This window comes from Ischnura elegans, assembly GCF_921293095.1.
Source record: "Ischnura elegans chromosome 13 unlocalized genomic scaffold, ioIscEleg1.1 SUPER_13_unloc_4, whole genome shotgun sequence".
Lineage (NCBI taxonomy): Eukaryota > Metazoa > Arthropoda > Insecta > Odonata > Coenagrionidae > Ischnura > Ischnura elegans.
Window position 1 is genome coordinate 9,917,596 of NW_025791660.1, and position 27,838 is coordinate 9,945,433.

Here is a 27,838-nt window from a genome sequence, read left to right on the forward strand (position 1 = left end):
ATATTACCACAAAACAGCTTTGGATATTAACTACCATTGAAAAATGCAATTTTCTTTTCCATAGTCCATAGGAAAATCCGCTAAAAAATCAAAATTACACGGGAATTTTTTTTAACCAGTCACCTATATTTTCACACAGTGCAAAGGGATAGGCTAAAACTATTCTTAGAAAAAAAATATTGATCGTCAATTTCAGAAATTCTCCGCATGATTAATTAAATCCAAACACAATGACTGAAAAAATGCAAATTTAGTATGGATGCAAAGATTGTGGAAGTAACGGGACAGAGAGATTAGCACATCATATTAGGGCACAAGAAAATGGTGGTCACCTGCAAGGGGCGGATCTTTACGGGGGGGGGGGGGGCACAAGCAAGGCCGCATCCAGGAATTTGTTCGGGGGGGGGAGGAAGGATACCTCGTAATTCCAAACGAACGCAATGATAATGGGACCGTATTTAAATTTTTGCACATAAAAAGGGTACATGCCCCCATCCCCCCCTAGATCCACCAATGGTCACCTGTCTTAAGAGCCGCAAGGATTTGGAAACATAAATTGATAATAATTCAAATAAGTGTAGCATTAAAAATGTCTGACATTTTTTCGTTGTAAATATTTTTAATGATATTGCTTCCCAAAAAGCTGCATTAAGCTATGTGGCAGCCATATGCAATTTATTTTTGGAAACTGGGGCTTATCATGACTTTACATAAAATGTATATTTACCACATTTATAATGCAAAAAATTTTACTATAGATAAAATAACCAGAATTCATTGTCCTATCCATGGAAAAGTGAGCATGTAAATTATACACATTATCCTTAAGCACTTCCCAAAATCAACTGGTTCATGTCTATGGTCAGAACACAGTAACCAGGGCGTGATTGGTAATTCACCCGAAGTTGAAACACTACATTTTCCCCATATTTAAGCATTAACATAAGGTGCAAATATTTTAAACTTTTTTTTGTCATATGATCGAAACAGGTCATTGCACAGTAACAATAAGGCACATTTAAACCTACAACATAATAAAAATGGAGCTGTCATGGGGAATGCAGACGCATCAACCACCATACAGATCAGGTTATCAATTTTGACCTTCATATCTCAATGCTATATATTTATTAAAATGATACTGACAAACAAATTCTTTTTGAGAAATGATGACAAAAAATTGAATGAAATAGATTGAAAAGGTGTCTTAAGGCTGGTTTACACGGGGCACATTATCGCACAATCTGACGTATGTGATAAGGGACAATCAAAATTGTATCATGTCATGTGGTGAATTGCTAGAACACATGTGAGACAACAACATTGCCCGTTCTAATTTTCTTCATGCATTCGCGCAATTTCACCCCATTTTAGTCATTAATGCAGCTCTAACCTGTGCAATTCCGTGCTCTGCTGAAAACGGCCTTTAGGTTTCTATTTCAATTGTGTTATATGAATGGAAATTAAATGCAATTAAAGAAAAAAGAATGGTTTTCATAACTGAAAAATACCAGAATGGAAGTACAGCAGACACACGAATATCCGGCTGCGGCATATCCCATTTGTGGATTATCCATGTATGATTTTCACTCTCGTTCAATGCTTTCCGTAATCTCCATAAAAAAAACAAAATCAGGCGCAAAATCACCAGAATGACTTAATTTTAATGTCAGGATACACCAAGCTTATTATTTCCAATAGGATCCCATTGGTAAAATGGATGCGATGGTGTACTAGCTGCATTCACGGAAACTCCGTGTTCCTTTTTCCAACCCTCATATTTCCAGGTCTTATATGAAGCAGTACATATATGAGTGCAATCATGTTACCATCACTAAAAAGAATCCGGTCTCGCAAAGAAAGCTTTTAGTGAAACCAGAAAGCAATCTTAAATAACAAAAAGGGTGCGTCAATAATAATAAATTGTTCAATTCACCTTAATTGTCAAAATTAATAAAATAAAAGTTAAAGTTTGGATTATCCACTTTGCAAAAGTTCCCATTATTCGGGCCGTCTCTCCCCACCACTAGCCTGGATAATGTGGATTGTGCTGTTTTAGGTTATCAAACATCGCCATATTTGATATTTAGTAATACACCATAATTATCAAAGTTAGTATAAGATTTTACCCAAGACATCCTCCTTCCATTCATGATTAATGAACTTGATGGCAAATTAACACGTGTTATTTAGACTGCCTACAGGTTCCAATAAGTGTGTTAACATTTGGCCGTCAAGGCACAATATCAGAAAGATAGCTTACAGCAAATGTATCATACATAAGGTTCATATCCTGCATGTGTACGCTTGTGCCTGTCAAGGTTGCACTTCTTAGAGAAAGACTTATGGCAAACACCACACGAATAAGGTTTCTCCCCTGTGTGTGTAAGCATGTGTTTGGTGAGGACACCATTCTGATAGAAAGACTTGCAGCAAATGCTGCATGAAAACGGTCTCTCCCCTGAGTGAGTGCGACAGTGTATGACGAGATTGCACTTCTTAGAGAAAGACTTATGGCAAACACCACACGAATAAGGTTTCTTTCCTGTGTGTGTGAGCATGTGTCTGGCGAGGACAGATCTCTCAGAGAAAGACTTGCAGCAAATGCTGCATGAAAAAGGTCTCTCACCTGAGTGAGTGCGACAGTGTATGACGAGGCCTCCCTTTCTAGAGAAAGACTTATTGCAAACATCACATGTATAAGGTTTCTCTCCTGTGTGGATTCGCATGTGTTCGTCCAGGCTGTGCCTCTGAGTGAAAGAGTTGCTGCAGACATTGCACGAATAAGGCTTTTCCCCTGTGTGTGTACGCTTGTGTTTGGCGAGGGTAGAACTCTGATTGAAAGACTTGCAGCAAATTCTGCATGCATAAGGTTTCTCTCCTGAGTGTGTGCGACAGTGTGCAGCGAGGTATTGCTTTCTAGAGAAGGACTTCTTGCAAACATCACACGAATAAGGTTTCTCTCCCCTATGGGCATGCATGTGTACAGTGAGGTTGTTATCCACAAAGGAGTTTCTCCTCACTCCTCTCACATTCTTTCCCCCTCTTTCCCCAGAGATTACCTTAACATTCATATTTCCCTTTTGCTTCACCCCTTTCCTTTTCCTATTCAACCCTTTTAAAGTCTTGGAGGTAGTGAATGCATGGGGGTTATCACAGCTCTGGGTTGATGTAAGGGTTTTGATAGTATCACCTCGTCCCACTGATGGTTCTGCATCAGTGTCAAAATTACTGCCACCAAAATCAATATCTAGGTGTTTGATAAGCCGATGTCTGGTGTTCAATCCATCCCTAATGGTGAATACAAGATGTACACTGTCACTTGGCGGGTAAATTTTCCCAGAATTTTCGACCAAGCCCTTACTTGACATTTCTTTGTCTCCCACGACTGATTCAGTGCCACTTCTTCGGTTTTTACAGATTCTGATAAACCTAAGGCTATCTGTGGTATTTGATGCTTCAAATCTTCCCTGAGCAAAAGTCATTATAGCTCCATCTTCACTAGTTTTAGATCCTGGAATGCATTTCGTATTACACCCTCCATCATCAGGAATTGAGCAAGAAGTCATCTCATCAGCATGAAGAGCACCACAGCTTTCCAAATCTTTCCCTGTCACATTCCTTCCTTCCCCTGCATGGCATGCTCCAGTCAAGGTTCCAATGTTTGTCACTGTAGCTGAGGTAAAAAAACAGGCTTCGCTTTGATCTATTTCTGCATTCATTTGTACAGCCATACCTGTAGTTGATGTTGTTTTCAGAGGCACTCTGTCAGGAGCTGGGAGACCTAGAAATGAACTTAAAGTTATAAATATTGAAGTTAGACATGAAAGGTATGACCCGCTGACATTATTTTGAAAAGATATTTCATAGAAAGATAGCTAGGAAGCCACTTTACTCAATCCTTTTTTGTTCCTATACCTGATATAAGGAATCAGTAATTTTTCTCATTGCACTATTTTAATAATTTTCACATAAAAATGGCATTCATAAGAATATATCTCATACCTGGCTTTTCATGGCTGATGAATCATGAAGCCAGTGCAAATTTATGAATAGCTCATGCACATGACAAAATGTGCATTAAATGATTTCTTGCCTCCCATTGGAATACATCTAAGTTTACATTTAGTCATTCCATTCAATATCACATAACAGCTATACATTTTGTATAGTAAATCACTTAAAAACATTTCCAACCATAACGATTAGTGAAATTTCATATATCCATCAATAAAAAATATTAAATATTTTTATTTTCCTCCCACACAAAAACACAATAACTATACAACATCTTCACCATACAAATCTTAGAATGTTGCTCTCGACTACCAATATGGATTGACTTCCTAAAATTTTCTCCCTTATTCCACTAATAAATGAGGTAATTGCCATTATTTACTTCACCGATATCTCAAATTACTTGGAAACGGCAACTATTGGTGAATTTAAAATTGAAATTTCTCGACACAATTTCCGCAAAAATGAAGGGGTACATCCACCATGAATGAGTCCTTGTCAACCATCACAGTCGTGTCTGATTTCTGAGTAATTTATTAGTAATTCATTTCCTCATTTTATTCTAAAAGACCTCATTGAAAACCTTATGAATAACAGCAATAACTACAAGCATAACCATAAAAGTAACACCTCCAAAACTTTGGGGATGCAAAGAAACTACTCCTACAGCTGTTGGTGGCTGTTGCGATAGTTGCTTCCTCCATTCCCAAACAAGCATGTGTGCCCATCACTGGGACAATCGGTCTAAGAGTGGCAGTCATTGAGAATAGAGCTCCCATTGCACTTGTTGTGAAGTAATGATGTACATATCATAAAAATAAATGTTTTTCTATTCTATAAAATGGGGAACTTACTTTAAGGATTACCCTAGCATTACCCATATTGCTGACTGACATCTAATTTTGATATCCCAGATTATTCCATGGCAGTGTATTCATTTCCTGTAAAAATCCCCACCGTTCAATCTATTAGTGATTTTTGAATTTTCCCCAAACTGAATTTTTACAAAACTTGGAGAACGTATTAAGTTTATATCAATAAACAAAAATTCAAAGTAAGATTCCAATGAAAAATATTAATAATTGTCACAAGGGAAACTATCACCCCGATTATTGAAACTTCTCATTATTGCACTAAATTAGGGAGATTGACCTATACCATATAGCCATATGATTTAAATTATCACATAAAATTTCTAGGTTAAGTACACTGGAATTCCCATTTGAATGCACATGACTGCGTATATTGGTTAATTTCACAGAACCATGACGAAAATTTTATTAGACATTTGCCGACCTGATTACATTCTCAAGCAGAACTATAAATCATAAACTAAAGAATGTATAGATGGATGAAAAATACGTATGCTGTATCCTTCACAAGGTGTAGGTGTAAAGTGTCCAAAAACCGTGTCTCACAATTCTATTAAATTTTTTTTTGTGTTATGCATAGTCAATTGGGAACTCTCCTTGAATCATCCCCCATATGGAATTACATAACCAAAAAGTTTAAACTGAAATGCAGTTAAACTTTCACAGGTCAAATATATTCATGTGTAAGAGCAACTCTGCAAAGGGTGAGCATGAATACAGTGGTTCAAGTGCCCAGTTGTCACGCCAAGGATTAGCAGTCGAGACAGAAAATAAAAATTATCAGTGAAATTTATGGATATACTGATGAATTCATTTGTAAAATAGACAACAAAAACAATATATAAAATATTTCATGCAATGTTTGAAAAATTTAATTGAATTTTGAGATCCAATTTTTGGACACTCGCCCAGTTAGAATTAGTTGAAGTCTTCTCAGAGAAGAGTTACTTTCAAACACTGAAGATCACTCACCCTCCGTCTCTGTCATAGACTCAATGGCCATTGTGGGATTCTGAACCAGTTCTCCATTCTCTGTAACAGTCCACTGAAAGTAAGCAGATTTAAGATTTACCAAACACAAATGATATCTCTAAAATAAAAAAAATGAAACTAAAATCTTAAATTCTTGTTTATCTCTGGCGTGAATACGAAAACAAATGAAGTGACAACACTAACACTAATCCTAAGCACTCACCGATAATTCACTGTCTTATATACTAAAATATACACTAATTTCCAGGGAAAAAGCATGGGCCAAAAGAATAAACAAAGGCAAGGTATCAATATTGCGGGGCAACAGATCTCCTTCAGAGTTAGTTCTTCTATTCATGGTTATATAGGGGATTTCCTCGTGAATCTTGTTAACTGGGGGAAGGGAAGTCATACAATATAACAGTTTTAATTATCGGCTCTCTATCATGGATGGGGATGATCTCCTCAGCTGGCTCCTGTAGCTGCTTCATTCACCATGGGCTGAGAGAATATTTAATTAAAGTCGTAATGGGTTGACCTTATTCCTCTTGGCACAGGAAATATGCTGTTCAGTTCTCCTATTTCCACTTCTCTGCGACTCTTCACCTCACAGTCTAACCTCCACGATTCTCTTCTCTTTCTACCTCTCCTCCACCTGACAGGAAAGAAACCATCAGCTGTTGGGCATAGCCTTTGGCTGCAACATAAAGCCAGGGTCGATATGTCTCAAGCTGAAATTCGTTCGTATTTTACTAACTACAGAGTTAGTTTGCTGAGGTTGGGGCAACTGGAGGAAACTCAGGAAGAAGTGGGTTTTCATAGAACCCTCACAACGGGGAGGGGGGATAGCCAAAGCATGTTCTTATTTTGTAGAAGGAAGGGTGCAGGTATCATCAGCCTCTATTCCCTGATCACAGTTGGTGTTTGCGGGGAGAGGATTGGGAAAAATGTGGACCTTTCCCTGGTCATGTACACATCATGGAAAAACCTCAAAATTGGGAAAGTGGGCAACCATGGTGGGAGGTGGAAACACTCAACACTCCATTCAATATTCACTACACACAAACATACACACATAATAACACACGATATTGAATCAATTCTCCTTACCTTGTGAATGCTGATTTAAAGTTACCCATGAACCATGCCAAGGGGCATGGTTTACATTTAACCTATTATTGAAAATATTGATAAATATCTCACAATTTGGGCTCAAGTCCCCGAGTTTAACGTACTTCAAACTCAGGATTTCCCCCAAACATCACTTTCATCCATTAATTTAACCAATAAATCCCCAGAATCGCATTAACACAAAATTATTGAATCGTAATTTATAGAAAAACCCGTGTGGAGTTGCTTGTCTCCCATCGTGCGCCTCCCCAGGTGGCAGATAGGGGAATGCTCACCAGATATGGTGGGTACTGAGGGAATAATATACTCGGGGTGGACCAAAACTAGCACTTATGCCTTGTAGTGAGGTGTTGGATCACCTAAGGCTAGAGGACAGAAAGCCTTGATTAAAAACCCAGGTCCTCCAGGTTGGGGGTTGGTTGTAGGGCTAACAACCCTACACCGGAAAAAGACATTAGTTCATGAAGACAAAAATAAGCCTCGGACGGATGGATATAATGGCCGAAGACCTATGCAAGAACGGAAACATGAGTTACGGATTGCAACATGGAATGTAAGAACAATGTTGAAACCAGGAAAGATGAAAGAAATAGCAGATGAGATGCAGAAGTACAAAATCGATGTAATTGGGTTACAAGAGATCAGAGGGCAAGGACAAGGCAGAATTAATAAGAAGGAATACACCTTACTCTACAGTGGTCCAGTGAATAGGACAGGAAGATATGGTGCAGGGTTCATTATTTCAAGTAAGATAAGGAAGAGCCTCTTATTATTTGAACCAATAAATGAGAGAATTTGCAAGATAAGAATGGAACTGGAGAAGGAAGAGTTCTATGAATGCCTGGACAATGTGTTAAATCTTTGTCAAAAATATGATATGGCTACAATTTTAGGCAACTTTAATGCAAAAATTGGGAGGGAAGAAAAAATGAAAGGAGTAGTTGGAGGATACTCAATACATGAGAAAAGTAGTGAAAATGGTGATATACTCATGCAATTTGCAGCCAGAAACAACTTCATCATAAAAAGTACATGTTTCCCTCACAAAAAATACACTTAGGGACTTGGAAAGTCCCAGGTACAAATATTGTTAATCAAATAAATCAGGTGCTGACTAAGAAAAGGCATTCATCATCTGTTATTGATGTCAGAGCCTGCAGGGGTCCCAACTTCGACAGTGATCACTACTTAGTAAGGGCAATCATTAAGCAAAAATTGGCAAAAACCAAAATAACATACAAATCAACCAGAAAACATTGGAATGCTGGAAAACTGAACATCCAAGAGAACTTAGAGAAGTACCAAAGATGAATGGAGAGAAAAATTTTTGAGTAACAGGCAGATAAGAATATCAATGAAAAATGGAATGATTTAGAAACAATCATTAAGGAAATAGCAGAAGAAGAAATCCGTGAAAGATAGAAGGAAAGGAATAGTGACTGGTTTGATGCGGCATGTATGGATGCCGATAGAAACAAAAACAAAGCTTGGGAAATAATGATTGCTAGGGATACAAGAGGTCAAAGAAGAGAATATAAAAGGTTAAGAATGGTAGCAAATAAGGTGTGCAGAAAAAAGAAAACAGAAGCAATTGAAAAGCAGTTACAAGAATTAGAAGTATTAAGTGATCAAACAAGTAAGAAAATTTTACAAAGCTGTCAAAATAATGACAAAAGAGGGGTACAACACGCAATTGGGCATGTATAGGGACAAGGAGGGAAAGATACTGGGAGATGATGGCAAAATAGTAGAGAGATGGACAGAACATTTCTGCGACCTGTTGAATGATGAAGGGTTTGAGGAAGAGAGCGAGGCACATGAATATCTAGAAGGAAATGGTGAGGACGCTATCGAAGAGCCTATGATGGAGGAAGTGGAAGCGGTTGTCGGGAAATTAAAAAATAATCGGTCACCTGGTGAAGATGAAATAGCCCCATAACTTATTAAGAAAGGCAGAAATACACTCATGAGATGCTACATGAATTGATCAGAGACATTTGGAGACGGGAAATAATGCCTGTAAAATGGAGAACTGGCATTATATGTCCCATACACAAGAAAGGCGACAAAACGCTCTGCAACAATTACAGAGGAATTACGCTGTTGAGCATTGCCTATAAAGTACTCTCAGGAATTATACAAATGAGAGTTAGCAAAAGAGCTGTAAGCATTATTACTGAATATCAGGGTGGATTTCGATCAGATAGGGGCACAACAGACCAAATATTTACTTTGCATCAAATAATGGAGAAGCACTTCAAGCACAACCAAGATTTACACTTACTGTTTGTAGATTTTAAGCAAACGTTTGATAGTGTGAAGAGAAGCACACTGTATGTAGCATTAAACAAATTAGGCTTGCCTAAGAAGTTAATCAGACTGGTAAGAATGACAATGCAGGAAACCATAGCTAAGGTCAAAGTCGGCAATAAAATGGGTAGTGCTTTTCCATTTAATATGGGAATAAAGCAAGGAGATGGTTTGTCTGCAACATTGTTCATATTGGCCTTGCACTGGGCAGTAAGGGGAGTTGACACTGGTGGAACAATATTCTATCGGAGCAGTCAAATACTGGCATATGCAGATGATATAGTCATTGTAGCCAGATCTGCAAGGAAGTTGAAAGAAATATTTGGCTCACTAAAGGAAAGTGCAGGAAGAATTGGACTGAAAGTTAACTGTGGCAAAACAAAATACATGTGTATGTCCACATCTGAAGCTCGTAGACAACCTCAGACATTAGATATCGATGGAGATAAATTTGAGGGTCCTTTAAATATTTTGGGGCATTGGTGACATCGGATAACTCAATAAGTGCTTGCATAAAAGACAGAATCACTGCTGGTAACAGAGCGTACTTCAAAAATCATAAATTGTTGAAACGTAGACTGATAAGAAGAAATACTAAATATAAAATATATAAATCTTTAATAAGACCTATTGCCACTTATGAATGTGAATGCTGGATGTTATCAACAGCAGAGGCGCGCGCACTTAGATGTTTCGAGAGAAGGATCCTAAGGAAAATTTATGGACCCATACAAGAAAATGGAGTTTTTCGAAGATGGTGGAATGAAGAACTTCACCACCTCATAGAGGGCCAAGACATTGTGAGATTTGTCAAGTCACAGAGACTGAGATGGATGGGACATTTGATAAGAATGTCAGAGGAGAGAGTGGCCATAAGATTTTGGGAGGGAAAATTATTCAACGTAAAAAGAAGAGGACCTCCACGCCTAAAGTGGCAAGATGGAGTGGAAGCTGACCTGGCTACTTTGGGGATAAGAGGATGGAGAAATGAGGCCATTAAGAGGGAGGAATGGAGGAAGATTGTATTGAAGGCCAAAGCTGACAAAAAGCTGTAGTGCCAAGGAGAATTTATAGAAAAAACCTTTGTGCAGGATAATTTCTTCAAGGGCTGTCCGAATTTCTGAACTATATTTCATTCTTATTCAGTAAGTTTTGTAAAAATTTTCATTGAAATTATAATTTTTATTTTATCTCTGAATTTCTTCAGGGTTTTTCTTCCGCATCAGCTGTTTGGTTGACAACAGTTTTGCTGGCTATCCTGCCAGTGTCGTCAGGTCTTCAGGCCCTTCAACCCTGAAGAAATGCAGAGATCAAACCATCGCCATGGAAACCTACCTACTAAATTTTTATTTTACTTTACAATTCGCCTATTTCGAAGCGTTGAAGTACTACAATTTGTTAAGGCTTCAAAATCTGGGCTCAAGAGCCCCAGTTTAAGGTACTTGAATTTCAGGAATACTCCCAAATATCACTTTTATCCAATACTGAGAATTTAATGCATACCTCAGTGGCATCAGTTTTCTTGGGAGATAGTTCTTTCTTGGTCAAAACCAGCAGAGTGTCAAGGTCTATCACAACGGCTCTTGTGCTTTCAGCATCCACCTCTTCGCCTTTGGAAGATGTCGAGGCCTGTGCCTGCATATGAGTCCAAAATCAGCATCATTATAAAACAGGGATACAGGTATATAGAAATAGCTTCGTCAGTTAACAAAAATTGATTTATACTATTGATAAATATGTACACACCAACTCAAAACATACACTACTGTATTATTAACACCTTAACAGCTTGTGTTATACATTAACATGCAATATTTGTACAATAATCTATCACAGAACTCAAAAAAGAAAAAAACTCATCTTACCAAGAAAATTTAGGATTAGTCACAAGTAAAAGATCAATTCTACTGTGTGAATGATTATTTCTCTAATGTCAATGTGACTGTGATTTATGTGTAATTTGAATTGCTTCAAGATATTGTTGCCCTTATTATTGTTTACTTCGACTACTTTTCGATGCAAGCCAAAAGTGTTTGTATTCGGAGGATTTTTTCCACTAGATGTTTTTATCACTCTCAAAATTCTTATTAGTCTTTGAAAATAAAGATATAAGATTCAATTTTGGGCAAATCACTCACAAGAGTACAGAAAAATACAAAGCATGCCTTGCTGATACATGGATGAGATGTGGATACTCAATTGACTGTAGTGAATCATATCGTTAGCTCATCCTACTGAAATGCCTGGACTTATTACCAACCTTGGACTCCCATGGTAGCCTCTTCAAATTCTTCAGGGTTTTGCAGGTGATAATCATAGTCACTGCTTTTTTGACATTTACCGTACCATTCCTTCATCTACCAAGGTTACTACGCTGATCCAAGGGGTTGTAATTGCATATGTCGGTATAGCACAGTTTTAATTTTGTAGTGAGCCAGTCAATAAATAGATAAGGAGTATAAAGGAGCATTCATTGCATGCAAACAATAACTGCTAGTTTTATTCATTCCACCGCCTTTCTAACCTTAAGTACAGGGGATATAAAACCACTCTTTATGTACAAGAAGTAAGACTAAAACGATCGTGAACATGTTATTATTATAACATTTGGTTTTTGGGCGTTTTTTGGGGGTCCACCGAGGGTAGTAACTGTATTAAATGTGTATTTATTTAAGGACACTAATAAAACTTTTTAAGGCAATAATCTCAATAATTTTACAAAATTTTAAGGTTTACTAATGCATTTGCCTCATAATTGTATCCAACTAGCTCCACACTAACTGATCTCAGTAAAAGTTTATGTATATCCCACAAAATCTCAGTTCTCCTTATCTGGGTGTAAAACAGGGTAACCAAGTCTCCTAGGAGCAACAAATTTAGAAGCTCCACAGAAAAATGACATCTACTTCTTTTTTTATTCTATCAGAGAAACTAGTTATTGATGTATTATTGTCAATTTATTATAGTGAATTCTACCTGAATGTGATGTTTAGTATCCTCATCTGGGGCCCTAGAACCAATAATAAAATATTCTTCAAAATTCATACAAGGATACTGTTGCTCATAGGTAAAATGTCTACATAAACAGCATTACTCACTCTACATCAAAAATTCTCTACCTCACTCTACCTCATAGTTGTGTGTACAAGTATGCTGCAAATTTTTGTGCAAAATAGTATATTTATAATTATGATGAAATTCTTCGCAAATTTTTTTTTCTTCGTTGGTACTGTTTTTGTATCTTACATACTCATTGACATGTCCTATATTTGTCCAAGCAAATCCCTGGACCAATTTAACCCTTTTGCTGCTTCAATAGATTTTTCATCGGTTCCATTATTTTGCCTATTATCCAGAAAAAAATGAATTGAATCATTCATTTGACGTCACTGAATGTCCCCGCACGAATGGACGTAGTTCCGCTAGAATTTCAAGTAGATGACAGCACCTACGAACGAAGGGAGGGTTTTTCGAAAACGTAGATATTTACCAGCATGTTGTGTTGAAAGGAAAAGTTTTTTGAAAGTCGTGGAATATCCCCGCATGTCGCAGGCAATAACCATAATGTTTTTTGCGGGTATTCCCGCTTGTAGCAGCGAAAGGGTAATATTATTATTATGATTACCTGAGCAGAGGTTTGGGCCACAAGGTCATCTGTGGCCCCATCCATGCTATCATTGTGCACGTATCCTCCTTCATCATCACTGGTCTGATCTGCTTTTACACAAGGGGACCCACATGTTCCCAAGCCACTCTGACAGAAAGAGAATTAACACTTCATTAGAATGGGTTTCCACCAATTGGTAGGAGAAGCAAAAGATCACAACCAAAACATCAAATGTACAGGTATGCACAAACGAAAAATTCCCTGTATTGCTATTCTGACCTCAGAGAGGAAGGCAGGATAAATTTATTGACCAACAATACATGGGCCACCAAGTTACTCCGCCTTTTCAATTAGCCATAGGAAAATCTTCTGAAGAAGGAAGAAGAAATTTATCAGCGATATTTTGAGACATGATGGTCTCATGAAATCATTCATCAACAACTAAGAATCATTTTCTACATGAGCAGACAAAGTACAAGAATGTTAATTTCATTAACCATTAAAGGTAATAATTACATTCTATTTCAATCAAAGTTGAATATACAACATGCTCCATCAAAATCAGCTCACGGAGAACAATTGATGCCTCTAACAACCAACCTGGTTTGAAACATTCAATACTCTCTCCAAAGATGGTATCAGTTGCTCAGTGAGCAAAGGTGTGTGATCAGAGCAGCTTTATGCCCCTATTCTTTTCAGTACAATGATCCATTCATTTTAAATGATTTCTTCAAGAACAACATCTCTTTGTTAGTAAAAAAAAAATTGGGCCTATGGGCTAAAACTTAAGGAACTGTGATTCCCTTGATCTTCCTTGAAACAAAAGCCAAAATAGGTGAGGAAATGTAGGGGCTAGCCAAAAATTTGCACGTCAACATAGCAGAGAAGTATTTCTTTAACCAACATGATGAGAAACAGTGAAAGTTCTAATTAAGACTCATGACAAATCTAACATTAACTTATTTACATTTGATAAAGGAAGGTAAAAGGTATTGTTACCATGGTAAATGATATTGCATTATTCCATGGAGGACTGGATTTGTGAACTAGCAAAACTGCTTAACAAAGCAAACGTGAACTTACCAAGTCATCAGTTTCCAACGGGTCTAAAGCATTTCTTGGTATTCCAGCTGGATCCAGAGTGTACATCACAGGATAACTATCTTCACTGAGAGGGTCTTCATTCTCCTCTTTCATAGTTACCTAGAAGACAATGCTGGGTGCCAATCAATGGGGGCAAAATAAAAATGTAAATAATTATATTTAACAACAATAAAACCTCCTCTTTCACTTGAGACCACTCAAGCTGGCTGAAATCATGTTTGCACAAGATTTTAGTGACAACCTAAAATGAAATGGCAGATATGACCAGTTTACTCAGCACACCTTGGTGTGGAATGCTTCTCAATGTGCTAAGTGGGTAAATTCTTCGCCTTTCTACTCAGAGGTTAAGGGTTCGAATCCCAAATGGGTGGCCTTCCCCATCCAGGCCTTGGAATATTTGCGTGTCCTCAACTTGATTGTAGGAGAGGACTTCAAAGTCCTGAATTCCATCAATCAATAAATATGAGCTATTATCATCATTTGTTCATATTTATTTGTTTCATCAACATTGCAGGTCCACCTGACCCTTGGAACATCATCAGCCTCAGCATAAACTGATCTTGCCCTACATGTGCCTTGTCAAGCCTACACATGGCCATTTTTTTAAATTAACAGCTCAAAGGCTTGCATGCCTTACACCCTAAAAACAAGGCCGCTAATTGTCATTGTCATGACATTAATAGCACATCAGAAATTCCAGTAATAATTACCATTTTGAAAAATTCTGGTCACAACTTTGAATGCAATGGAAGTTTAAGCAACATGATCTTAAAAAGCAGTGAAAATTTCCAGTTCCAGACTAGAGAGATCAACTGCAGATAACCACTGTGGAGACCAGTCAATATGCGTTCACTTCATTTACACTGGTATGACTAAAACACTGAGCAATACAAAATCATACAGCACATCTCCCAAAAATTGAAATGGAGAAAAACACACCCTAATTTTTATGTTGATTTAGCCAAGTTCAAACCTTAAACTTCAAATTGATAACTACAATGACTGGCATTGGCGAATCTCACACTAAGCACCATCCAAAATTACTTTGATGCTATATTTTTCAGTAAACTGGCTTTTTGTGGACCTAGGTGATATTGAATGTGAGTAAGACATTAAAAACTAATCAGTAAACATAAGTACAACAAAAATAGTATGATGAAATGCATAATTATTGAAAGTTTTTTAGAATGAAATAAGCAGCAAATTAAGTTATGTTATAGACCGAAAATTAGGTTATTCTCTATTTATAGGGTTAATTTCTTTCTCTACATGAATTTCGACAGATATTTCCGATTTTTTTAAATTATGAATAAATTACGGCTCCATATGTCTTTCTGGATGAAGGGGTGATAAGTGCAGAGCCTTTATTTTTTTCCCGAATTATGCAATAGGGTTTTTAGGGTCACAATAATTAGCATTGACAGGGTTTGAATTACATGGATTTTACTACCCAATATAAAATTTTAGATGAAATGTCTCTTCCTTGATCATTTTCCTATGAAACTTGTGTTTCTCTACCATCACAGGCCCGAGTATCAAATTTTGTGAACCCATGTCACACACTTCGCCAGAAGCGATGACATCTGGATTTTAACAAGACATTCTTAAGTTTATTGCTTCGTTAAAGTGGACAGCTTTGTTTCCCCAAGCACAAAATGTCATCATTACCATGAAAAAGTGATGATCGTAATGCAATTACTAAAAATAGTAACTTCGATTTACCAAAGGCTACTGCCATGAAGGAAGTTGTAAGTACAAGGTAGGCATCAATAATGACCACTTAGAGCAAATACGAGGGCAGGTAGCTAGCAAGGTCTTTCTTAGGCAAACGTAACCATTATATGTACGTAGTTAGCTGGAAAATTTATACATCAATGAGCCTAGGAAGAAAAGTTTACCATACTTTAAAATAATATAAAATGAATGTTAATATTTTTCACTTTTGGCACCTATGAGAGTCATGGAAAGAGCTACCCTCTATTGATTTATGGCATGTAAATATATACACAGTAATAATGTCTGATCACATACAAGTAACATTACAAATTACCATGCTATCATCGAGACACTAGATGTACGTTGGAATCAAGGCAGTGATGACGTCTGCCTTGAACTATAATTCCTACTCAAGTAATGAGAATGCAGCTAGGATGCCACCAATGGAGAGTGAAAACAGCATAATAGTCAATGTGATAACATTAAGGAGACACGATTCCATCCCATTGAAGTTTAATTCATATTGTCATTAGTAGTGCATTATTGTTTGTTAAAAAATGTCCACAGCACAACAATAGGTGCAGAGAGATTAGTGTTTTCTCATCATTTGCAATGGGGTGAAGTAAAATCCGCATTATCAGTGAATCCATCTTAAGATAGACAAAATTGCAAGAAGTCTACCATTTCATTGTCACCTTAAGTCAGTTACTAAACAATTTCTAAACAATTACTTTAGTAATTTTTTTCCTTATTATGAGCAAATCAAGATGTTCCATGAAATAAAAAATTATTTTCATCAAATATTTGTATATACTACAGGTATTTCTCACCAAAATCTATAGATATATATAAAAAAGTGATGTTACAGATATTTTATGACAGGATAGAAGAATATTCCAGGCAATAGAATTTCCATATACTGGATCGTAGACTGATTTTTCTCTGGGCTGTATACATCTATGGGCATCAATGCAGTTGGCATGGCACAATGATGGAAAAATACAAGTGATGCAAGATTGCAAACATACAAAATCTTTAATAAGGCCGTTTTACACTAGGCACGGCTCAGGTTAGCATAGCATTTATTTCTAAAATGGCGTGTATCTGCACGAATGCATGAACGGAATTAGAATAGGGACTATTTTGCCATCTCACATGCACACATTCTCGCATTTCCATCCTACACACGACACGAGTTTGCCTGCACCTTCGTACACATGTCAGATTGTGCTTGAGACAGGTAAAGCGAGATCTACAGCTTCAATCATGAAACATGAAAATAGCCACCTATGGCCGTAACGTAAGTATCAAGTAGCAGGTCAAAACAAATACTTTGTTGGTTCTGTGGAATGGAAGAATCCATTGTAGTGACCAACCCAAGCCTCTAAACCGGAAACCCATTATAAGCAGTCAGCTCAGAGGAAGCCTTTGCGATGGATGAAGGTGCTTTGCCAGGGTTTCTTCGGTAGAGTCACAAGCACTCATACAATGCATATAAAGTTTGTGATAGTTAAAGGGATGTTGAAACAGTTTCTTCGGTTGAGACACACACACACACTCACTCAACGTAAAGGAAACGTGCTTCCTTCATGTTTACATTACTATTGAAGGCTATTTTAATGTTTTATCTATCTATCTTTTGTAGATTCATTTACGAAATGAATAAGATGGATTTGGTTAATTATTGTACTTCCGTTACTTATAATAAAGCTACATGAGGGTTCCTACTATTTCCTATGATAAGGTCAAGCTGGCAGATTGATTGAAGAAAAATATAGTATTCTTGATATTCAGCTATGCGGAAGCAAAGACAATAGGCTAGAAAGGAGAACTGACACAAACCACCAATGGACTCCTCCATGGGATGCGTGACATTTGTTCCACAAGAAAGGTGGTGTAATAAACCTCAGATCGACGTATATACCTAAGTAGATTAAGGCCTTAATCTATTTAGGTATATACGTCTATAGATTAAGGCAGTCAGCCTTTGTGCCTCACATTGTGCAACTGATGGTCACAAATAGGGTGACCAGACATTTGGATTGATCTGGACATGACCTCCATTTTAAAAAAAATTTCTACGAGAACACTTTTATCTTAACATTTATATTATTGTATCTGCCTAAATATTTTGTTCATTGATAAGCAATTCTTTACAAATTTTTAAATTTATTATTTAATGGCTTTATTAACCCTTTCGCGCCGGACCTCCGTTGAGGGAAATTCTTCCTCAATACGAGTCCCTTGAAAGTTTTCTTTACTCCTCTGTACGAAGTCTTTCCGCGTCGACTAAAGGCAGTGGGTCCCTCCCGAAACATTTTTGGACCCAACTCGGTGGTGCGCCGATCCTTTTCCTCGGCCTCTGTCCCAGACCCTAGAGGGATTAAAGGCCCTTCCTTACACGAGTCCGCGGTCAACTAGCTAAAATATTAACGCAGAATATATGCCAATAATTGTTGTTCGTATCGATTTTTTTAAATTCAAAATGAATTTCGTGTTTTTTTCTGAGCGTGCAGAAATTTTAAACGAAGTTCTAACGTTTATATAGACGGATTTAGTATATTTACTAGTTGTTCTATAACTCTGTTGATATTAACGTTAGAATTTCGTTCGAAATTTCCATGTGGTCAGCAAAAAAAGATGAATTCATTTCTAGCATTGGATTTCAAAAGTAAGCAACAAATATTTTTTTGGAAAACACACTGCAAATGACAGTAGTTGACCGTGTGGAGAGGATAGGAAAGGGTCGACCTGAGCGGCCGAAGAAGGGACTGGGCTCGCGCTAAGGCGGATCACAAGGGGCGACCGCGTCCGTGGGTCTATTGTGTCCGCCACGGTCACTTTTTTCGACCTGTGCCGCACAGGCGCGGGATTCGTTGGCTATGGTAGGAAAATTCACGCCGCACTGGTGTGGCATTCGTAGTTGAGGGAAAAAAATCCTCGCCGCACAGGTGCGGAATTCGGCGCGAAAGGGTTAAATGTGTTATCTTTTTTCTATGTTCTTTCACCTGTGATGTTATACATAAGAATATCGTTTATGGGTTATCCCGTATATAAATGAAATGAAATAATGTATTGATGATGCCTTCATATAGGGGGACCATACATTCGGGTTGGTCCAGATGTGATATCCTTAATAGATAGTCTCCATTGATAGTCTTGTCAGATTTTTTAATAAAGGGAAAAGTCCTCCTTTTTGAAAATCATGATTATAAATATATAAATCTGCTTATAGCCACTCAGAACTTTCAACAAAGTTTCTGAATATTTCTTAAGCCAACCATGTAAAAATACAACTGCAGAAAGGGTACTTTCTCTAATTTCAACCCAGTGGACCACCAAGAGAAACAAACTAAACATTGCCTCAGGCCATGTTCCAATACATAGGGTGCACCCAACCCTCTTGTGCTCTTACACTCTTGCGGACTCATTCGCTCTTTCCTGCTCGGATTACAAGTGGTGCTACCACTGTGGAGCGGCGATTTTGAAACTGAAAAAAGGTAATTAGTGAATATTTGCAGTAATACAATGTCATTGCTGTTGTTCATTAATTATTGCAATATTTTACTGCACTAAATGGAATTGTGGAAGTGATAACGTATAAAATGCGGCAGAGGCAACAGGGAGTGCCAATTGTAACCATTACACTTCACAATAAATTTATTAATTTTGGACAGCAAATATCGAACAGGGTAATGTTCAGACAAATTTAATTAATTCAAGAAAACAATTCAATAAATGTGTCGTGAAAATTAAAAATATTAACCACTGTGAAAAGATACCATCATAACAATATAAATGCATTAAGTTGAAAGATTTAGGGTGTCTAGCCAACCAAAGAAAAAATATTCTTCCACTATTCTTGATTTTTCCAGGGAAAGTTTTCGGGTTGATGTTATGTGATTACTGTGATAGATTAGAAATTTATAAGGCCTAGGAATGGATCAGTTAACACACACTTCATCATCAAATTTAATTTAATCATTTAAATTTATTCTATGCAAGCCAAGAAGCTACTCCAACCTCATAAGTAAATGCTGATGTCATCTGTCCTATTCTTCGAGTTTTTGGATCTTACTTGAGACAAGAGTGCAAGGAATTTCGATTCCGTACTCTTGTCTGACGTTCCACGTTTTGATGCAGCTGTAAAAATTCCACTCAGCTACTGCATTTTTGATTATGACAAACATATTTTATGCCAGAAAACGGCCATTGAACTTGAAAAATTACGCCTGAAATGAACTTTAAATTTCAGGCTGGAGAAAATTTTCATGACATTTAATGCATAATTCTAGACACTTAAAATTCTTGCATAAATCCCGATTTTCCTCTTGCTGTTGTGGTTGCTGGACACACTGAGATTCACATTTGTACTAGATTAATTTGGGTTTGATATTCACTCGATTCATCATGAACAATTTAAATAACCAACTCACTGCCTCAAATCATATCCTATCGGCATTCAGATAATGAACAGAAATTTCTACCTCTAGGGGTCGTAATCAAAGTGTTGAAGAGCAAGTAAGGGTGAATCCTCACCTTCCCTCATGCTCTTCAACTATGCGCTCTTCAGAGCAGGACCGGAGTTGACTGGAATCGCACTCTCTGACGTCGCTTCCCAAATGTGACCATCATAAAGTGCTGGTTAGAGCACAAATTGCATTCATGGTGGATTTGAACATGGCCTTAGTAAAAATTAAAAACTTAGCACTGTCAAAAATGCTAAAACTTGCTTGAAAAAGTTAAATCCACAAACAAAAAACAAAACCACAGTTCTAATTAGTTTCTTCATTCTAAATTATGAATTTGCAATTACGTTTCAAGTGTCCTGCTTTTCCTCCATAAATCCTTTCCTTTTAACCCTTTCTCACCAGATGTCGGGCAGAGCCAACAGGCATTTTTATTCATACAACTCCTGCCATTGGGTACAGTTGGGAGGTTCGTCTGGAATGGGGTTGGATTTTTTATGAATGGGACATTTTCCTTCTCATTGAAAATCATGATTTTTTGTATGGTTAATCTGTTACCAGCTACCTAGATAGCTGTAAAAATGCAAACATTGCTTGAGAAAATAATAGGTTGGGGAAAAAGAAATCCATTATTTTTGCATCAACTCCAGGACATTATTTAACATACTTTGGATTGTCCGATTTTGGTCAAATATGCACCGTTTTGTTTGATAATTTGTTGCTATTTTAATAATAGCTTCATTATGCCTAAGGCATATAAGTTTTGGCATTTTTTGGCGAAAAACTATAATACTCGTTTTTCCTTATCTTTTCTTGATACCGATTTCTTAACACTCAGGAAGTTTTGCAAAGCGAGAAAAAAATGATAACCGCTTGGTGCTTGACCTGGACTATATGGTGGATGCATTAAAACTTTCCAGCCAAGCTCTCGGACTTTCTGGGGAGTCACTACAGATGTGTGTGACCTTGCGTTGTCCTGATGGAGCACAACGCCTGTCCTGTTGTCCAGTTCTGGCCGTTCCTGGTCAATTGCTAGCTTCAAAAAGTCCAGTTATGGGCAGAAGAGACCTGAATTTGATGTTTTGCCTCATAGAAACAGCTCATGATTGATGATTCCTCTCCAGTGCCACCAAATGCACAGCAGAACCTTTCTGGCCATTAGTGATGATTTTACCGCCGATTGAGCAGGTTAACCGCACTTTGATCACGATCCTTTTTACACATTACTGTCGTATGTAACCAACTTCTCATCCCCAGTCACCCTCAGTTTAAGAAATGGGTCCCTTTCATTACATATGCCTAAGCGAATCGCAGATGGAAATTCGATCCATCATTTTTTGTGCTAATTGGTGTGGTACCCAAACATTGAGCTTCTTTTTCAATTCAAATCTGTGAAAATGGTGTAAAACTGTATTATAGTAGATCTTTAACTCCTGGGTGATGTTAGCACTACTAACATGCCGGTTAACTTTGATTACTTCTGTGATTTTATCGATACTTTCGATGACGGGCCTGTCCGTGCTAGATGCATCTTTAGCATCAAAAATTCCCGAATGGAATCGACAAAACCAAAACTGCTCATAATTAGCTGTTGGAGTTCGGGAACCGTATCCACCATACAAAATTCAGCCTGCTGGGTTGCATTTTCGCCTTTATCAAAGACAAAATGTAAAATTCACCGAATTTTCTCGTTGTTAACCTCCATTTTTAATACCCTGTAACTAACAATTGAATGGACCAAACAATAAATAACAACTGCATTTATCTAGCATGAAATGTCACCTTGACAACGAGCTTAAATTTGATATCATATGACGTATACTTTACGAGATATCAATCACGAATGCCATCAACCTGCAAAACAATAGATTTCTTTTTCCTCAACCTAATATTACAAAATCACAAGTCTAATTAATTTATATTGTTCTAAATTGTGAAATTGACATTATTTCTCAAGTTGCTGACTTTCTTATCTCATTTTTAACACATTCAGTGTGGAACATGTCAATTGACGTAGTCCCATCCAAGTCAATATATGGAGCTGGTCAATACAAGAGCTCTGCCAGTCGTGCCAGGAGGCCATTCTCCGCCTCCGTAAGAAACTAACATCCACTCCCAAGTTTTTCGATCATGGGTATGACCTCCAGCAAGGAACCCTTTTTTGAACAGTGCACGCATTATGTAAATAGCCTTTTTTGAACCAAAGATATGTTATGGAAAACTCCCTCTTTGTCTTTCTTATTTTATCGACCGATTCTGATGACCTTCATGAAAATCGCATCCGCATTGAATGTGCTAATAGCTAGCTAGCTTATACAAATACATAAATTGCTTAAGAAAAATAGACGCACAGAAAAATATATAAAATCTGACTGCAAATTAATTTTACTGTTCCAAACTATAAAATTGCCATTATTTTTCAATTGGCCTACTTTTCCTCTTATTGCTTATTTAATAGGGAGCTGTCCTGCATTTTTCACCTCATGGCATCTGGTCTGGCTATTCACACAAGCGAAGGCAACTTCCTGTAGAAATACATCCATTTACACCGCACAAAGCCACTTACATCAAACTACCGAGTACATATATGTCAACAACTTAGGGTCATTAAACTCAGGTTTCACTGTGGATGAAAATAAAACTTACCAACATATTAGATCCAAGTTGTTGGGAGTCTTCCACAGGAATGTATATTTCAGTCCTTTGGGGTGAGAAAGTGAGATGTGAGGTGCCTTCAATCACATCTCTAATGCAGTCATTTGTCTCAGCAGGAGTCTCCAACTTGTCATCAGCTGCCTCCTCTCCTTGGATACTCTATGGAGAGAGTAATAGTGATAAGGAATTCACTTAATTCAAAGTCAACAATTGAAGCATACTCCTAATATTAATGAAATAGGATTATCAATGAGATATCCAAGCATTTGCGTAAAACTTGACATGTTTTTCTTAATCCATAACTCAAAAGCTAAATAGCTGCAGTAGCCAAATTAGGCAGGAGAATACTTGGTATAATCACTTCAGATAGTGGCTGTATTACAACATAAATTCTTATTATGGAGTGAAATTACGTAATTTATTTTTATTTTAAAGAAAAAGCCTGAGTTAAAGGGCCATTTTGATAGAATGGATTACGAATGGATTTATTTGATGTGGAATATGTTTTTGATTCATTTCTATTCTAATTGACCTCCGGTTTATGTGTACTCAAATACCAAACCAGGGAAAGAAGATATTAATCTCATACTTTGGCCACTTTCTCATGCAGAAAGGTATGAAATCATCAGCCTGATATTGGATGGGAGAGTTTAAGAAAAGCGGAAAAGAGGAATAAAAACGTTCACGGGAACAAAAGAGTATAGAAGAGACAGCAGTTAGAGATACTTTGGACCAATTTCAACAGGCAAGAGAGCAATGCCTGAACAGCCAATGCCATAAATAGTGCATGGCACAACAAAGAAGACAAATGAGAATTTAGGAAATTCTAACTGCCCCACTTCAATAGTCTGGTGGACGAAACCTCATTAATTTCGGAGATGTTTTTATTTTTAAATCTCATCACTCAGCAAAGTAAAAAGTAAATACAGCTAACATGCTTTTTGACCTCTTATATTTCGGTGAAAAAGTTCATCGCTAACGAAATCTGAATAGAGTTAAAAGTAATCAGAAATAAATTCTAAAACAACTAATTCATTAAACAAAATTTACCTACAAAGTGGAAAAACCAGTCCATTCTCCGTACAGAGAATCACTAACAAAAAACTTTTCTAAAAGGGTAAGTAATTTCTGACAAGTAATTTTGGATAAGTAATTTCTGACAAAATTACTTATCCGAGGAAATATTTAAGATTAAAACACAGACCTCAAATCTATCATAATTTTCAAAATACCCTGTGTCAATTTTACACATAAACATTCCTTAACAACCCCTAAAAATGCAGGATGTCATACAGCAAGCCACGATTGTAAAGACATTTATGAAGAAAAAGAACCTATGAATTTGATAACACCAAAATTTGAATCACAGAATGCAATTTTAACTAATAGATTATTCTAAGAAACTTTATTTTTACTCAAAAACAAAGTTAGCTGTAGTAGCTGAAGTGACATTGATTTTTCTAGAAAATATAGCCTACTCATATAAATGAAAGTTTATGTAAAAACAAAAATGTATATTAATATGGTAACAAAGTAACTAACAAAAAAACTACCCAAGTAACATTGACCGTTGGGCCTCGGTTGGGGAACCGTAGTCACGGTTGGCTCATTGTGGGTGGACATGCCTACCAAATTCCGCTGTTGGCCCAATGCAGATATTGTTCGTCGACCCAACGAAACGGTTTATGCTGTTGGCCCAACGGAAATCCCCAACGATGGCCCTACGAAATGGATTATCACTGGGCCACAGTTGGGACATAATACATTTCCTCAATTTCTGCCATGAGAGCTGCAAACAAAATTTCGACAAGATCTTCAACGTAGAGATGGGCGAAATTCCATTGTAATCGATTTATCGTATCAAATGGTTATCGGATCAGTAGCATCTATTCATTAAAAAATAGGGATGGCATAATCGCTTGCCTTGACAGTCAGTGCTACCGACTATGTGCAGGCAGAATAATTATTTTAAGTTAATTTTTTAAGAATATTTTATAAGATAATTTTTGGAAATTATGTATAACTCTTTTTTAAGTAATGTTCTGCTAATTTTCTGATGTTTTCAGCATGGTATTTGACATAAATGGTTCCAAGAAGCGGAGGCTTCTTTAATGTGACTTGTTAGTATATATGTATATCCCGGAGGGCACATGAAAAATTGTAGACTTATAAGATCTGTCTGTTTCGAGTCTAACTTAACCGATGGAAGTTCGATATGGGCCTTGAATAAGCACTATGTATACCTCGATTGCATACGTTGCAGGATACGATTCACATGGTTCCCTAGCAACCTAACAACCAATACTTGTTTGGTTGTTAGGGCTTTGCCTTTGTGATAGCAGTTATATAAAATAAGTCGCGTGCTTCTAACAAAAAAAGGCATTGACCTCATTTGGCTAGTGTTACAAAACTGGCATTCCTAAAATCATGTTACCTTAACAGATAGTTTCGTGGAATTTTAAACTTTTCATTATTAATTTAGATAGATCGATATGTATATTTTTTCAGAATGTGGCATATGTAGTATAAGTGGAAGTTTTAATGAAAACAGTGGTTCAATGGACAAAGTGAGTGATTTAGTCCTCTCTAAAGAGAATGAGATTGAATTTGTATTAGTAAGCCTAAATAACATCTGCACAATTATTATTATATGGAAAATACATAAACTATTATACTCAATCAGTGTTTCTGTGATTCCTATTAATATCCCTAAATCTTGCACTAATTAATCCAATTAATGTGGCATTTTTTTTAGTGTTCCCCCCCCCCCAAAAATTTCTGGTACCCCCCCCCCCCAGAAATTCCTCGAACTTCCTCGAACTTCCTCCGAACTTATCCGCAGAACTTCTCCCGCCAAGAACTTTTCGCGCTAAGGTTTTTTCGCGCAAAGGATTTTTCGCGCAAAGGGGCCCTGTAGCAAAGTGTCCTGTCTCGCAAAATCCTGTCTCTGGAAAATCCTGTCTCTGAAAACCCTGCCTCTGGAAACCCTGCCTCTGGAAACAGCCTCTGAAGCAGCCTCCGAAGCAGCCTCCGAACCAGCCTACCTGCAATGCAAGACTTATATAGGACTACTGCGGAGAAATACTTCTCCTTGGCAAGCAAGGGGAAATCGGTGCTAAGGCCTTAGTATTGCACTTGGAGTGAGAAGTTTTACCTTGTCCTATCACAAACTCTCTCTCCCTCCAACTCCTCACCCCAGTATCTCCTTCCCCTCCATGTGTTCCAATGAACGATTCCTCTGAGGTCTCCAACCCAGATGTTGAGGGGAAAATTCTGGGTGCTGGCTTTGTCTCAAAACCAGGGAATGGTGTTTTGCGGAGCGGCTGTTTCTGCAGGGGCAGTGACGCATCAGTGGGCGGTTGTTGAATTCGCCTGGCTACCCCTCCACTCCCTGGAAGAAGCCCTCCCCTCAAATGCTGTCTCGCCTTGCTTAGGCGAGCCCTTTTTCTTCCTGACCTGCATGAGAGTCACATGTCTTGTGAGCCATGGCATATTTAGAGCAATTTTCTGCTGGTAATGTTTCCTTGGGATCATGAATTTACTATCATTGTTTTCTGTAATACTTCTGATTTTTTTGAATACTCTACTTTGAATAGATATCGTACGGTAATAACTCGTAAATTATTTTTGGCTGCCTTTTTCTTGTGAGCTGTTTTTCTTGTTTGTGGAGTCTTTTCCCTGATCCAGCATGTGACCGACGGTTGGAGTATTTCCCCTGTCTGGACTTACGTGAAAAATCAACCAGATTTTACGACGTAACGTTACATTAAGTAAAATGGACTAAACTTAACAATTTCATTACTGAAGACCAGAGAATAGGAATTGTGAAGGCAATTGAATTAAATAACTCAGGGGTGTACATCTTGCAGTGTGACATGTTTGAATAAGGAGGATTTATTTGAATTACCTCTTAGAAGTGGTACCATTGGTATATTTGTAGTAAAAAAAACTAGTACCTGGATGCAAATTGCAGTCCACCCAGATTTTATCTAAGTCTGTTTTGTTGCCCTACACAGAAGATGGACAGTTTTTGTGCGTGCCATATTGTAATATGGAAAGGTGCTGTTGAAATTTTCCTAATTTTGTCCTAATTTGTGAAAATAAAAGTTGGGGACCTTCTGAACTGATATTGATTTTTTGTTTTCCACTTTTAACCACTGTAACCTTACTTTGTCCTATAGCATTGATTGTTAATGTATTTAATTTCATTTTGATTTATAGGGAGTTAAAGGTAAACATTCTATCTACCGGTATCATATCAAGTGAGAAGGTAAACAATTTTAACTATCATTCTATAAAAATGAGAAATGCCAGAAAAATATAGCTTTTGTTGGGAAACGGATGGCAAAATTTAAAAGGGCCAACGGTGTATCATTGGAGAGGGGTTGGCCTCTGGTTGGGAATACGAAGGCCCGACTGTAATGCTCTGTTGGCCCATCGTTGGGGAATCGTTGGTTGGGATACGGTTGGCGAGGTGGCCAAATCATACCATGGGCCAACCGCTGTGTCCCACCATCTGCCAACAGAGGGCCAACCAAAAATGTTACTTGGGTATGCACACAGATACTTAAAGGATACGACACATCTACTTTCTAGCTGTTTTTTATTTTATGTATATTGTTTAAAATGTGTGTAATAACATTTTTGGTACAACCATCTTCAAAGCTTGCACATAATTTTAAATCTGGGCCTTTTCTGCATTCATTGTCCCTCTCATATTTCCCTATAATAAGCCATGAAAATTTAGAAAAGTTTCTGAACTATCAGCGGGTATGTTTTCTTATAAATAACATAAACCTCAAGAATTGACATTTTGTGTGTGTGCAGTTGAGCCTATGATTGGAAACTAACTTATAGCTCCATTCAGTTCACACTTATAATTAACAGGAACCAGTAAGAGATTTTTTTGTTCATTTAACATGCTTCGGTTACCCAAGTGAGCAAATGCATTAAAAGGGATTGTTTCATACCGTAGTGGATGCATT

General features: G+C 37.3%; 1 protein-coding gene across 1 annotated transcript in view; it reads right to left on the reverse strand.

Annotated features, from left to right (window-relative positions):
• Positions 1–592: 592 nt before the first annotated feature.
• LOC124173312 overlaps positions 593–27,838 on the reverse strand; it is a 185,291-nt gene continuing 158,045 nt past the window's right edge. The window contains exons 4-9 of the mRNA XM_046552831.1: positions 22,845–23,012; positions 13,993–14,112; positions 12,928–13,056; positions 10,806–10,937; positions 5,862–5,934; positions 593–3,784 (exon numbers count right to left, since the gene is read on the reverse strand). Of these exons, the coding sequence (XP_046408787.1) occupies positions 2,274–3,784; positions 5,862–5,934; positions 10,806–10,937; positions 12,928–13,056; positions 13,993–14,112; positions 22,845–23,012 (2,133 nt within the window). The 3' untranslated portion in view covers positions 593–2,273. The remainder of the gene's footprint in view (positions 3,785–5,861; positions 5,935–10,805; positions 10,938–12,927; positions 13,057–13,992; positions 14,113–22,844; positions 23,013–27,838) is intronic.